Below are 14,244 nucleotides of genomic sequence, written 5' to 3'. Positions count from 1 at the left end.
AATAATGGTTTTGCTTTTTCATGTGTTACTAATTATTTTTGTGTGTTTGTGTTTTTTTTATAGGTTCGATCGTTGGACTACTTCAGATTCGAGGACTACTTCGATAACGGTGTTTCTTTTATTCTCAATAAAATGGATAACGTGAGTTGTGTGGGATTTTTATTTCAATAAAATATTTTTTCTATGGCTCTGTAATTTTCTAAACTTTATTGCTACAACCTTAGTATTGATAGCTGGCTGATTGACAACATCCATTACTAAGGCAAGGCTTAATGTTAGACATGAAGAGGCTAACACTAACCCCCATTATTACCCCGGTACCCACCGCCACCAGGGGTACCGGGAAAAGCCTGGTACGATCCAGTACCCGACCATCTGTAGTGATGGAGGGGTACTGGCGCGGCCGCAGGCTGTTATTATGAGGCTGGGAAAGCCCAAAAACAGTGGCCTTTCCCACCCTGGTAATGCTAGACTGCTGCTGCTATGTTGTATTTGGCTGGTTATAATAATGGGGAACCCCACATTGTTCTTTCCAATTATTTATTTTAAAAATTACGTGGGGTCCCCCACGTTTTTCATAACCCGCCAGATACAACACAGCAGCCGCAGCCTAGCATTACCTGGGTGAAAAGGGCCTCTGTGTTTGGCCTTTCACGGGATAATAATACTAGCCTGCAGCCGCCCCAGTACACGACCATCGCTAGAGATGGTCGCGGTGAATACCGTGGTAATAATGGCGTTTAGTGCCTCTTCAGCGGCTAACACTAAGCCCCGCCTTAGTACTGGTCGCTGTCAATCAGTCAGTGACCATTACTAATGCGGTCGTAATAAAGTTTAAAAAAAATACAAAAACATAGAAAAAATAGGTTTATTGAAATAAAAAAACACCACACAACCCTCATTAACCATTTTATTGATAATAAAAAAAATCCGTCATCGAAGTAGTCCAACGACCAAACCTGTAAAAAAACACAAACACAAAAAAAAAATGAATTGGGGGGGCCTGTTCACATCCCCACTGCCCTTCCGTTAAGGGGTTCCGCCTGAGGAAACCTCAGCTTCCGTTTCCCTTACCGTTGATCTCAATGGTGGAAAGGTTGCTAAAGGTTTCCGTTTGTCACCGTTGTGACAAGGTTCCATTTCTTCCAAGTCGACTGCGCTATTGGTTGCGTCAAGAACAACGGAACCCTGTCACAACGGTGACAAATGGAAACCTTTAGCAAACATTGAGATCAATGGTGAGGGAAACTGCAGCTGAGGTTTCAGTTTGCATTTCCGTTGAGGGGTTACCCGACGGAAACCTCAGACGGAACCCCTCAATGGAAGGGCAATGGTGATGTGAACACAGCCTAACAAATATGGTAGGCTTAGATGCAGGGTCCAGCACACAGTAATCTTATACAGTATGGATTAAAGGGGTTGTCCAGCCCCTAAACATTGATGGCCTATCCTCAGTATAGCTGATGATCAATAGCTGATGGGTCAGGGTCCAACTCCCGGGACCCCCACCAATCAGCTGTTTTGAAGGGGGTGCAGCGCTCGTACAAGCGCTGATTCCCCTTCATTTCCCTTACTTGATCACACTGTGAATCATTGACACGTCTGTGTCGGCGATTCACAGTGTGAGAAAGTGACCGGAATGAAGGGGAAGTAGCGCTCGTACGAGTACTGCACCCACTTCAAAACCGCTCCCGAGAGTCGGACCCCGACCTATCAGCTCCAGCAGGCAGTGGCATTAAACTTACCCTCCTCTTCGGCCCTGACTCTATCCAGGGTCGGGATATTGTGCACTGTGATGTCAGGACCTCCGCTGCGCTCCGGAACATTTTGTGTAACACTATTTGATAACCTTATGCACTGCACTTAGTAAATACTTTAGGGAAATCTAGGGAATGTGAATATTTCTAATATCAGTCGATTGTAGTTATTGGATATAAAGTAAACACAGTAAAGTTTGAAAATATTGCAAGGGAACTGAGCGCATGTTCTCAGAGGTTTTTTTACCAAGCAGAAAAAATAAAAATTCCTTCAGGACTTTTGAGGCAGATTTTGAAAAACAAGCACTTTTTATGCTTTATTTTTTACACTTTTTTTTAGCTAATTTTTTTAGGCATTTGTTTTTAAGCAAATGCAAAACAACGTGTCAAAAAAATGCTACAAACGAAGGGCGTATTTTTTCATTTTTTTTTGCCTCCCATTAATTTCAATGGAGGTTTAGAGGTGGATACTGCTTCAACATAGGACATTATGTTTTTTTTCCGTGAGCGGTCGAAATCCACACAGGAACTATAACCCCTCTCATTGAAATAAATGGAGGGAGATTTGGGGCGGTTTTCGCTTCAAAAGCAGCACCAAAAAAATGCTGTGTGAACTGGGCCTTAGAGAGTGGGGATCATTTTTATAATATTTTTATTTCTGCACTGTATAGTATTGCATTTTACTTTATATTTAAATCCCCTTGAATATTGATACTGGAATCTAAATAGTATGTTTTATTGTGATATAAACAGTTGATATACACTATATGGACAAAAGTATTAGGACACCTACACATTACACGTACAGAAGCTTTTATGACTTTCCGTTCTTAATCCATATGCATTAATATGGAGTTGAAAAGGGCCTTCCCCAAACTGTTCCACAAAGTTGGAAGCATACAATTGTCCAAAATGTCTTAGTATGCTGAAGCATTAAGATTTCACTTCACTTGAACTAAAGGCCCAGGCCAACCCCTGGAAAACGACCCCATAATTTTATCCCTCATCCACCAAACTTTACAGTTGGCACAATGCAGTTCGGCAGGTAACGTTTTCCTGGCAGTCGCCAAACCAAGACACCCATCAGACTGCCAGATAGAGAAGGGTGATTCATCACTCCACAGAACACGTTTCCACTGCTCCATAGTCCAGTGGTGGCGTGCTTTACACCACTCCATCCGACACTTGGCATTGTGCTTGGTTATGTAAGGCTTGCCTGCAGCTGCTCGGTCATGGAAACCCATGCCCTGAATCTCCCGACACAGTTTTGTGCGAATGTTAAAGCTAGAGAAGGTTTGGAGCTCTGCAGTTATTAAGTAAGCAGAGCGTTGGCGACTTTTATCATTATGTGCCTCAGCAATCAGCGACGCCACTCTGTAACTTTACGTGGTTGCCACTTTGAGTCCGAGTTGCTTTGGTTCCTAAACGCTTCCACTTTAAAATAATAACACTCACAGTTGATTGTGGAATATCTAGAAGGGAAGACATTTAAAGAATTGACTTGTTGTACCGGTGGCATCCTATTACAGTATCACACTGGACTTCAGTGAGCTCTTTAGAACGACCCATTCTTTCACAAATGTTTGTAGAGGCGACTGCATGACTAGGTGTGGGTTTTATTCACCTGTGGCAATAGGACTGAAAAAAACATCTGAATTCAATGATTAAGAGGTGTATCCCAATACTTTTGTCCATATAGTGTATGTGACCATAGTGTAATTCTTTTTCTCACATTTAAATGAATGAGAAATTGTATTTCATTGTATATTTATTGCATCTCTATATATTACCATACATTTTACTAAATATTGTAAGGAAATATAGAAATTGTTTGATGGATAATTGAATAGCCGATTATTTTGGTGGTTGAATAGAACCATTGCACTTTGCTGTCCCCATTGTTTGTATCACCGATGAGCCACTCAGGTCGACTATCGTATTAATATAACTTTGCTGAAAAGAAAAGCCTTTGAACACAGTGTAACATACCAGGTAAGTGTTTGGGGAAGCAGGAGAAAGGTACAATCAGCATCCAGGTTACTAGACCCACGATAACAAAGGCAATCCACCATGATCCAAGCCATCGGGGGTCATTGGAAGACAGAGGCACACTTCATTGGAAAAAAAAAAGGAAATGTGATCAATTCTAGGCATACAGTTTACTAATTGCTACAGTTAATAAAGCAATTCCGTAAATTTTGACAATTACACAACTCAACATGATGACTAATATACATTATTCCTCAATTATTAGCAATGGTAAATGTCAAGGATACATCAAGTGTGTGCTAAAAATGAACTCTCCAAGTCTAATCATTGGTATGGAAAGGGATTTTTCAGGCAGGACAGTAAAACTATGCGACTCTGAAAGTAGTAATGGCAAATGGTTTAAATGAATATAAAAGGTAGTGACATGTTTAGACAACTACCTCACCAATGTAATAAGCCTGATTCTGAAATACTGAGAAAAAGAGCATTACTGGACCGCACGTTTCACCTAGAGCACCAACTTTTCCATCAACTTTGCTTAGGGCCTTGGTACCCTGTTGGCCCAAGGGCTTCTGCACATGTTGGTTTTTCCAGAAGTTAATTTTCTGAGTAAGGTAATGTAAAGAAACTAGTATGGGGAATGTTACAGGAGCAGATGACTGCCAGTGGCAACAGAGAGCCTCGTAATGAACTAGCAGGATAAGAACGGAACTGATAGATACAGTAGAAAAGGGAAAAGCAGATATGTGGTCTGAAGGCTAACTGAGGTCAAACAAGGGTGGTAGAAGTTAAGGCATAGTGAAAAAAAGCACAACACATAGTAGAAAAAAAGGTGAAAGACAACAATCCACACCAGGTACAGAGGCGCTCAGTTGAGGAGTAAAATCGGTTATACAGTGTCAAACACAAGAAGAAACACAGTAGCAGGTAATCCCACTAGAACTGGCAATAGCGAAGCAACTGAAAGCAGTTTAGATAGAGCACCATGTAATGTTATTGGCTGAGTGGCAAGGCTGTGGTGTTGGATAAAAGGACTTCACTGGAGCCCAGCAAGTTAAGGTTTTAGTTCCACCTCTAGATGTACACAATGAAAAATTAACAAAGGAATTGCTTGATGGAAATCTTTAGAGAAAATGCCATCTACACAGACGAGTCTTGTCTGTTCAAGGCCAAGATCACACACACAGTTTTGGTACAGTTTTTGGCTCCATTTTTTTAAACAAAGACAGGAGTGGAAACGAAAGAAAGGAAATGCAACAGTCTTTTCTTTATAGCTTTGCATCGTTTTGAATCCACCTCTGGTTTTGGCCAAAACTATCCAAATTGCGTGTGTGATCCTGGCTTTATGGAAGAATTGATCACAAACACACTTGTAAGAACTTTGAAGATGGAAGTAAATCACGTGTTGCAATACTGTTATCTTATGTCTGTGGGCAATGAGCAGTTACTGGTTATTTCTTCGAACCTAAACAATTATCAGATCAATGGGAACTGTAGAACATTGCGTGGCTATGAGACATAAGGACCTTCCTCTATTTCCCCTTAATATGTCACTGAATCATTTGCCCAGAAATTCTGTTTCAGATCTACTCCTCCTCCAAATTCTAAACCACAGAGGTATGTTTTGTGATGTGATATTGCGGGTGTAATACTTACCTCTCTACTTTTTCAAAATCAATATAAATATTCAGCAACTGCCCTCCTATTAAATATCCAACAGCAGGGCCCACTACAGACATCCCATATGCAATGCCTGAAACAAGGGAGAATATATACCTAAATTGTCATGTTTATACATCAACAGGAAGGTATATGCATCTAAAAAACAAATACCATGTAAACTAAAAGAGGCCATACACTTTAGGTAGCTGTTGACTGACCCATCGTTCAGCTTGTACCGTCGAGGTGGGGGGTGAGGCCCCCCTTTGATGGCACGGATAAATGGCAGGCCACACAGTTGAAATACAGCAACTTAAACTTTTAACATTTATACACAGTTTAACAAGGTTACGATTACAATATCTCACACAGAGGGCACAAACTTGAAAGTTACAGACTTATATACAATGCACGTTTCGGTTGGCAGATTGGTGGTGTTTTTTCACTTAGGCACCATATGCTTGCTGGTTGCACAATAGGTACAACTCTTAGTTACAAACTCTTGTAAACAACTATGTACAGTGGTTCGCTGTAGTGGATTCCCCTTTAAATGCTTTTTTATAGACTAGTCAGCACAGTGCGCACAGACAGCCTAAGTGGGATAGAATGGATTTCTTACGATGGGCGGTACCTCCACAGGTTTCTGTCACTCTCTTACATGTGGTGGCCCTCTGCAGCCAATCAGTCCTAGCTTACGAATCGCAATCCCCTCTCAGGATTGTCGCATTCAACCTCCATCAGTCTCTTTCTCCGGTCACATGGGACTCCTTACGCTACCATAGCCTCAGACACTCAGACTCCATTCATGTCAAAATCTCTTTGGCCTCTCTTGGCCTGCTCCTCTCCGACGGCATCAAAACTTGCGACCCGGTCACTGACAGGTATCTCTTCCACTATCCATTTTCCACAAACTAAAGAGTTATACTTCAAGGGATCTGCCACATTAGTAATGGGTGTCTGAGGCCACACCTCCCCACCACGCTAACGGAGCTCTACTACAGCATCCTCAGTATGTCACGGATTTGAGGACCTGCACATCCTGGTAATGTGATCACAGGTCCTATCTACATAACACACAACAGCACAATATCAAATACTGATGTAGTTTGGCCACTAGGTGGCAACAATACACTAAAATTACATAGAACTGCTGCTAAGACCAAAATTTACTGACACCTGCTTGGCCTATAAGAAATTACATAAATAAAAATACAGTCACAATTACATTTGGTACACCGGGCACACCTTACAAGCTGAGAGCTATCTGTTCTGACTCTCCCAAAGACTTGAAACAGACGCACTTGGAAAACCAGTGTGTTGGAATCGTGAAACATAATACAGCTGCATAAAAGCATATAAGTCCCATGTATAAAATGTCAAAGGAAACGTGTTAAACATAAAAAGCATGGAAACCAGCAATCTGAACAATGGATGGAATGCACTCCGGTATTGTGAAATCCCACCCTGTTCTCAAGTGTATGTATAGTTTATATTCTATATTTTTTGAGTCTCTCTCATTGTTATAAGTAAAAACCTTTTATCATTATGTGATTTTAGGTTCTAAATTTATATGATGATTAATTTCTCAATAGATCTTTAAAACTGTGTTCACATGTTGCGAAGGCGATGCAGTCGATACCGCATCAACATGCAAGTCGGCGCAGTTTTCAAATTAAGCTAAAAATTATTTGATTATTTATGGTTGCACAGTATTGCAGCTAATACCCCCAATACCGCACATCCATTAACACCCAACCTACTTCTAGCTGCACTCAATTTAAAAACCAATGCCGCAACATGTGAACACAGCCCTAGGTCCTGTTCACATCTCGTTTTTTCCTTCTGCCTGAGGCATACGTCGGGAGGAGTAGCCATGGCAACACGTCCCTCTGTTTTCCGTCCAGGCCGGCCTCCTGGGATGATACTTTATCCCATGTAACTGCTGCAGCCAATAACAGGCTTCATCGGTCACATGGACTGCAGGGTCATCCCAGGAGGCCAAGCTGCACAGACAAAAAAGGGATGCATCGCCATGACTACAGAGAATGGGGTAACTATAAGTTTTTTTTTTAACTGCTGTTTTCCGCCGCAAAATATTCTGCCCAAAAAACGATAACACAATTTGGTGAGATTATTTTTCCAGAATTCCTTGCAGGTTGCAGGTCATATACACTGGGTACTATTATGCAGCATATCCACCTTGTGTGAACATGGCCTAATGGAAAACGATAGATCGTGATATCACAGTTAGTTGGCAAATTATGAACTGAACTTTGCTACATCTGACAAACACCCATGTACTACATTGTATCTAATGTTTTCCTTATCTGTTTAATGCAGCACAGATAATGATTTTAGATTGTTTCGGTAATGTGTGCTTACCTATGTATAATGAGGATTTATGAGTTGGAAGACTGTCATCGAAAAAAGCTGTTCCCAAAGTATATAAGGGAGTTCCTCCTATTCCCATTAGCAGCTGACCCAAAATAAATACATAGAGGTAGTTGGATAAGGTAGAACCAGTTTTCCCACTGCAGTCCTCCAAACTGGTGCTATTTCCCGATGTTTCACAAAAATCTAGAAAAGAAAATGCAGAGTGCACCTTAAATGTGACATACAAGATATATGAGTATATTTTACAGCCTACTGACACCCCAAAAGAAACCACCCACTCTTTCCCTGATGCCCCAATCACATGGGTGCAATAAAGTGAGATATAGAGAATGGATTGGTAAAGTCCTTAGACTGGATGGTTGTATTTTTTTTTTTTTAAATTACACAATTGTTGTCTACTTTATAGAAGTTGTCTCTACAAGAAAACTGACACAATATGCTGATAACAGAGAGAAGTTACAACACATTTTCCCGACTGTGCCAATATAGGGGAAATGTAGTATTACATGAAACCCATTCAAATGAATGGGCAACCACATAATACATAGCTGGAGGGAACCTATGAGAGTGGTCTTGTTGACACAATCCCTTTCAGAATAGCAGCTAGATTCAGTATCAGGCCATAGACCTGAATATAAATAGGCTGGGCAAGGCAGAGCGTCTCTTTGTCGCCCATTATATGCCCCCGCCAGCCTCCTCTCTAGCATACCCCTTTGACCCCATTAACTCTACAATGCCACTATTGTGTTAGTCAGAAAATACTGATACTGACTGATTAACGCCAGCTTTACAGTGAGGACACTTGGACCTCCGTGAGCATAGCCTGAGATGGGTGGTTAGGCTATTGGGGTTAACTGCAGTCACATTGAATACAGCAGACTCAAAGCTATTAGTGCAGCTGACCTGTTCCCATAATATGCTGCCCTTAAGCAGGGCAGCATATTATGACAAATTCGCTTTAAATATAATGCATAGAAAATAAATGTACATAGAATTTGTGCCTATTGCACCATATATCAATAAGCGGATGTATAAAGACAGTGCCCTTCCTGCAGCCTCATACCCCAAATCAGTGCATTATTTTTAACACAGACAACCATGCATGTGTAATATAATCTATGTTGTATTTCCATAGACACACAGAAAAATTACTGATCATAGCTCTTTGTGAAAGGAGCAAACGAGTGCCGATCAACTAGTTGTCTCATTGATCAGCGCTCGTGGTTACGACCAAAATGGCTGGTGTAAAAGGACCCTTATTGCATGTTTTCATCTACTGTTAACTTACCATTATATCTATTTCCATATTGATATCTTCCACTGGTAAAATGAGGCAAGGAAAAAACAATTGAACCTATCCCAATCATCAGAGCAGAAAAGGCAAGCCATCTTGGTTTGTGGCCTCTCTGACCATAAAATGAAACAAAAAGTGAGAGTAGACAGAATGCAATGTCGTAGCTGGCTGAAATCAAGCCTGTGAGGGAACTGTTTAAGTCATAACGCTTCTCAATAGTTGAAATGACCACATTCACCAAACCATTTACTGCAGTGCCTGAAAAAGAAAAAGAGTTACATTTTAACCGATTCTAAAAGGATCAAATATTTAAAAATATATATCTCATATGTTATACAACAAACAAATGTTTTGTTACATTAACTATTAGATTTAAAGGAGAGGTTCACTCTTATTAGTAAACTGCCAAAATTTGACACTGAAGATTAAATCTAATGGATCATTATCTAGACATAAAGATATAGGCATCTATAGATATCCATTCACATATATTTAATAAACTGCGACAAAATAAACATACAGTAGCAAAACAAAAAAAACAAAAAAAAGATGAAAAGACAAGTGTTTTCTTGTTTTATCCTAGTTGCTAATAAAACATCAACATATTCCACAGCATTGGGGCTCACACAGACACAAACACTCTTTGGTCATCAGTACCCACACCAACATGTCCATACTATCAGGAGTTACAGGGATCTGATATCTGCTGTCAGGGCCGCCATCAGGAATTTCAGGGCCCCCTACAGCTAAATTTTCTGGGCCCCCCTACCGTGGCACCGCCTGTTAACGGTACTCCGTCCAGCACTATATCATGGTACCCAGGGCCGCCATCAGGGGGGGTATTAGGGGTACTGATGTGAGAGGCCCGGCCAAACCTAATTGAAAGGGGGGCCCGGCAAACTGCCGCGACTTGCCTTTGTTAGAAAAAAAACAGGCCCCTGCAATGGGGCCTGTTTTTTTCACCAAAAGAATGTCATGAGCTGCGGGACCCCCTTTCAATTAGGTTTGGCCGGGCCTCTCACATCAGTACCCCTAATACCCCCCCTGATGGCGGCCTTGGGTAGCATGGGGGTCGTCATGGGGACCGTCAAACACCGCCGCCCGTGCGACCGATCGCGCGCACCCGAAAACTCCCGCGCATGCGCACCGGCGACCGCCTTGAACCGCGCACCGAATTTTGAGGCAGATTTTGACCTGCCCACACTATCTTGCCGCGTTTTTTTGCCCGCGGCGATTGAGGACAGCAGACAAAAAACACAGCGAAAAATGCATTTTCTGCCTCCCATTGATTTAGATGGGAGGTCAGAGGCAGAACCGCGGCAAGAAAGGACGTGCTGCTTTTTCTTTTTTCCGCAACTGGCTCCCATTGATTTCAGATTAAATCAATGGGAGGCGGTTTTGGAAAATTTTTGGTGCTGATTCTGACGCAGTGTCCGAGTCAATATCAAGGCCCAAAAACTCTGTGAACTGGGCCTTATTGTTAGGGCTTATTCAGACGAACGTGTAATACATCCGTGCAACGCGCGTGATTTTCACGCGCCTCGCACGGACCTATGTTACTCTATGGGGCCGTGCAGACTGCCCGTCATTTTCACGCAGAGTGAGTCCGCTGCGTAAAACTCACGACATGTCCGATATTTGTGCATTGTTCGCGCATCACGCACCCATTGAAGTCAATGGGTGCGTGAAAATCACGCCCAGCACTTCCGCAGCAGTATAAACTATGAATGAAAACAGAAAAGCACCACGTGCTACAAACATACAAACAGAGTGTCATAATGATGGCGGCTGCGCGAAAATCACGCAGTCACGCATTAAACGCTGCTGACACACAGAGCTGTTATGGACCTTTTGCATGCGCAAAACGCCACTTTTTTGCGCGCGCAAAAAGCACACGCTCGTGTAAATCCGGCCTTAGGGTAGGAAGACACTAGGCATGAACACTGCAGATTTTATGCAACACATTTTATTGTGGAAAATCCGCAGCGTATTACAGTCGCAGCCGAGTGGGTGAGATTTGAACAAATCTCATCCACACGCTGCAAAAAAAATTGACCTGCAGTGTGGCTTTTTAAGCTGCAGCACGTCAATTTATTCTGCAGAACCGCTGCTCCTCTGTTGCGGAAATGCTGCGGTTCTGCTGCAAAAATCACACATGAGAAAAAAAAAAAAGGCACTTTTTTACATTTATAAAAAAGTTTAGACTTGCCCCGGCCGTAGTTTAGGTGACGCGATCCTCTATTCTTAGCGCAGCTCGGCCTCCTGTCATGACGTTTCATCCCATGTGACTGCTGCAGCAGTCACATGGTCTACAACGTCATCCCAGTAGGCGGGGCTACGTTCAGAAGAGAGAGATGCGTCACTTAAACTACGGCCGGGGCAAGTCTAAACTTTTTTTTCGCTGCAGGATTCCCGCAGCGGACATGCCTCACGAAACCTGCGCCACTATTTGGTGCGGTTTTGCTGGCGGAATTCCCTGCGGCTACCGGGGCGGATAAGCTGTGGAGTTTTACTCAGCATATCCGCCTAGTGTGTCCCTTATGATGTCGCTCCTGGAGCTGCTGCCGGTCTCTAAATAGGCAATTGGTCCAGTAGAATTTGGAATTATTTTTTTTTGTGAACCAGCTTAAAAAAATACAAAACTTTTGTGTTAGGGCCTGTTCACATCACCGTTCGCTTCCGCTCCGGGGTTCCGTCGGAGGTTTCCGTCAGGTGAACCCCGCAACGGAAAGTGAAAGTGACAGCACAGCTTCCGTTTCCGTCACCATTAGCGCAGTCGACTGCGCTATTGATTGCGTCCGAAAGCCAGCCGGAATGGTGACGAACGGAAACCATTAGCGATGTTTCCGTCACCATTGAGATCAATGGTGACTGAAACGGAAGCTGTGCTGTCACTTTCACTTTCCGTTGCGGGGTTCACCCGACAGAAACCTCAGATGGAACCACAGAGCGGAGGCGAACGGTGATGTGAACAGGCCCTAACATAAAAGTTTTGTATATTTTTAAGCTGGTTCACAAAAAAAAATAATTCCAAATTCTACTGGACCAACTGCCTATTTAGAGACCGGCAGCAGCTCCAGGAGCGACATCATAAGGGACACACTAGGCGGATATGCTGAGTAAAACTCCACAGCTTATCCGCCCCGGTAGCCGCAGGGAATTCTGCCAGCAAAACCGCACCAAATAGTGGCGCAGGTTTCGTGAGGCGTGTCCGCTGCGGGAATCCTGCAGGGAAAAAAAAGTTTAGACTTACCCCGGCCGTAGTCCTGGTGACGTGTCTCTGTGACGCTGTAGACCATGTGACCGCTGCAGCAGTCACATGGGATGAAACGTCATGACAGGAGGCCGGGCTGCGCTAAGAATAGAGGATCGCGTCACCAGCACTGGCGTAGCTATAGGGGTCGCAGCGGTCGCAATTGCGACCGGGCCCCGAAGCCAGGGGGGCCCACAGCCCCCCGCACCACATCAATAAAAAGTTACTATAGTAACTCGGGCCGCGGGCCCCTGTTACTATAGTAACATACTTTACTTACCTTCCTGGTTCCGGATGGCAGCGGAGGTCCTGACGTCAGGCACTGTGCACAGCGCATGACGTCACAGCGCTATGCGCCGCGCACAGCATAGAGACGACAGAACTCCCGCCGCGGCCGAAGAGGAAGGTAAGGTTAGCCCTGACTGGCGGGGACCATCTCCCGGGACCCGCCAATCAGCTGTTTTGAAGGGGCCGCAGCACTCGTACGAGAGCTGCTCCCCTTCATTCCTGTCACTTCATTCCGGTCACACTGTGAATCCGTGTCGGCGATTCACAGTGTGAGCGAGTAGTGAAATGAAGGGGAAGCAGCTCTCGTACGAGTGCTGCGGCCCCTTCAAAACAGCTGATTTGCGGGTCCCGGGCGACACATCAGCTATTGATGGCCTATCCTGTGGATAGGCCATCAATGTTTAGGGACTGCACAACCCCTAAGCCTACGATGTAGCAGGCTTAGGGGGCCCATGAGACAGGATCACAGATTGTGTGATCCTGTCTGCTGGGCCCTGTAGCTAAGCCAATCACATGGTAGGCTTAGATACATGGCCCATGCGTGATCCTGTCTGGTGGGCCCTATATATAAGCCTACCACACTGTAGGCTTAGATACATGGCCCATGCGTGATCCTGTCTGTGGGGCCCTGTATCTAAGCCAATCACATGGTAGGCTTAGATACATGGCCCATGTGTGATCCTGTCTGCTGGGCCCTGTATCTAAGCCTACCACACTGTAGGTTTAGATACAGGGCCCCAGCACACAGTAATCTTATACTGTATAAGATTACTGTCTGCTGGACCCTGTATCTAAGCCTACGTTGTGGTAGGCTTAGATACAGGGTCCCACAGACAGTATCACACATGGGCCCTGTATCTAAGCCTAACACATGTGTTACTAATCATTTTTTGTGTGTTTTCTTACAGGTTCGGTCGTTGGACTACGTCGGATTCCAGGACTACTTCGATGACAGCTTTTTTTTTTATTATCAATAAAATGGTTAATGAGGGTTGTGTGGGTTTTTTTTTTATTTCAATAAAATATTTTTTCTATGTCTTTGTGTTTTTTTTAAAACTATATTACTACCGCCTTAGTAATGGCCGCCGGCTGATTGACGACGTCCATTGCTAAGGCGGGGCTTAGTGTTAGCCGGTGCAGCGGCTAACACTAACCCCCTTTATTACCCCGGTACCCACCGCCACCAGGGGTGCTGGGAAGAGCCGGGTACGATCCAGTACCTGACCATCTGTAGTGATGGTCGGCCACTGGGGTGGCCGCAGGCTGGTATTATCAGGAGGGGAAATGCCAAAAACAGTGGCCCTTCCTACCCTGGTGATGCTAGGCTGCTGCTGCTTTATTGTATCTGGCTGGTTATGAAAAATGACCCCACGTCATTTAAAAAAAAAAAAATTGGAAAGAACGATGTGGGGTCCCCCCCAATTTTCATAACCAGCCAGATGCAACACAGCAGCAGCAGGCAGCATTACCAGGGTGGGATGGGCCACTGTTTTTGGCCTTCCCCAGCCTAATACTACCAGCCTGCGGCCACCCCGGTGCCTGCCCGTCACTACAGATGGTCGGGTACTGGTTCGTTCCCGGCTCTTCCCAGTACCCCTGGTGGCGGTGGG

General features: G+C 44.0%; 1 protein-coding gene across 1 annotated transcript in view; it reads right to left on the bottom strand.

Moving 5' to 3' along the window:
* The window catches only part of SLCO4C1 (solute carrier organic anion transporter family member 4C1), a 121,191-nt gene that overhangs the window by 62,544 nt on the left and 44,403 nt on the right, over positions 1-14,244 (bottom strand). The window contains exons 2-5 of the mRNA XM_075854840.1: positions 9,088-9,351; positions 7,788-7,982; positions 5,403-5,499; positions 3,747-3,868 (exon numbers count right to left, since the gene is read on the bottom strand). Of these exons, the coding sequence (XP_075710955.1) occupies positions 3,747-3,868; positions 5,403-5,499; positions 7,788-7,982; positions 9,088-9,351 (678 nt within the window). The remainder of the gene's footprint in view (positions 1-3,746; positions 3,869-5,402; positions 5,500-7,787; positions 7,983-9,087; positions 9,352-14,244) is intronic.

This window comes from Rhinoderma darwinii, chromosome 1 (genome assembly GCF_050947455.1).
Source record: "Rhinoderma darwinii isolate aRhiDar2 chromosome 1, aRhiDar2.hap1, whole genome shotgun sequence".
Lineage (NCBI taxonomy): Eukaryota > Metazoa > Chordata > Amphibia > Anura > Rhinodermatidae > Rhinoderma > Rhinoderma darwinii.
The sequence above is the reverse complement of the archived record's forward strand: the minus strand, read 5'-3'. Positions and strand labels throughout refer to the sequence as shown.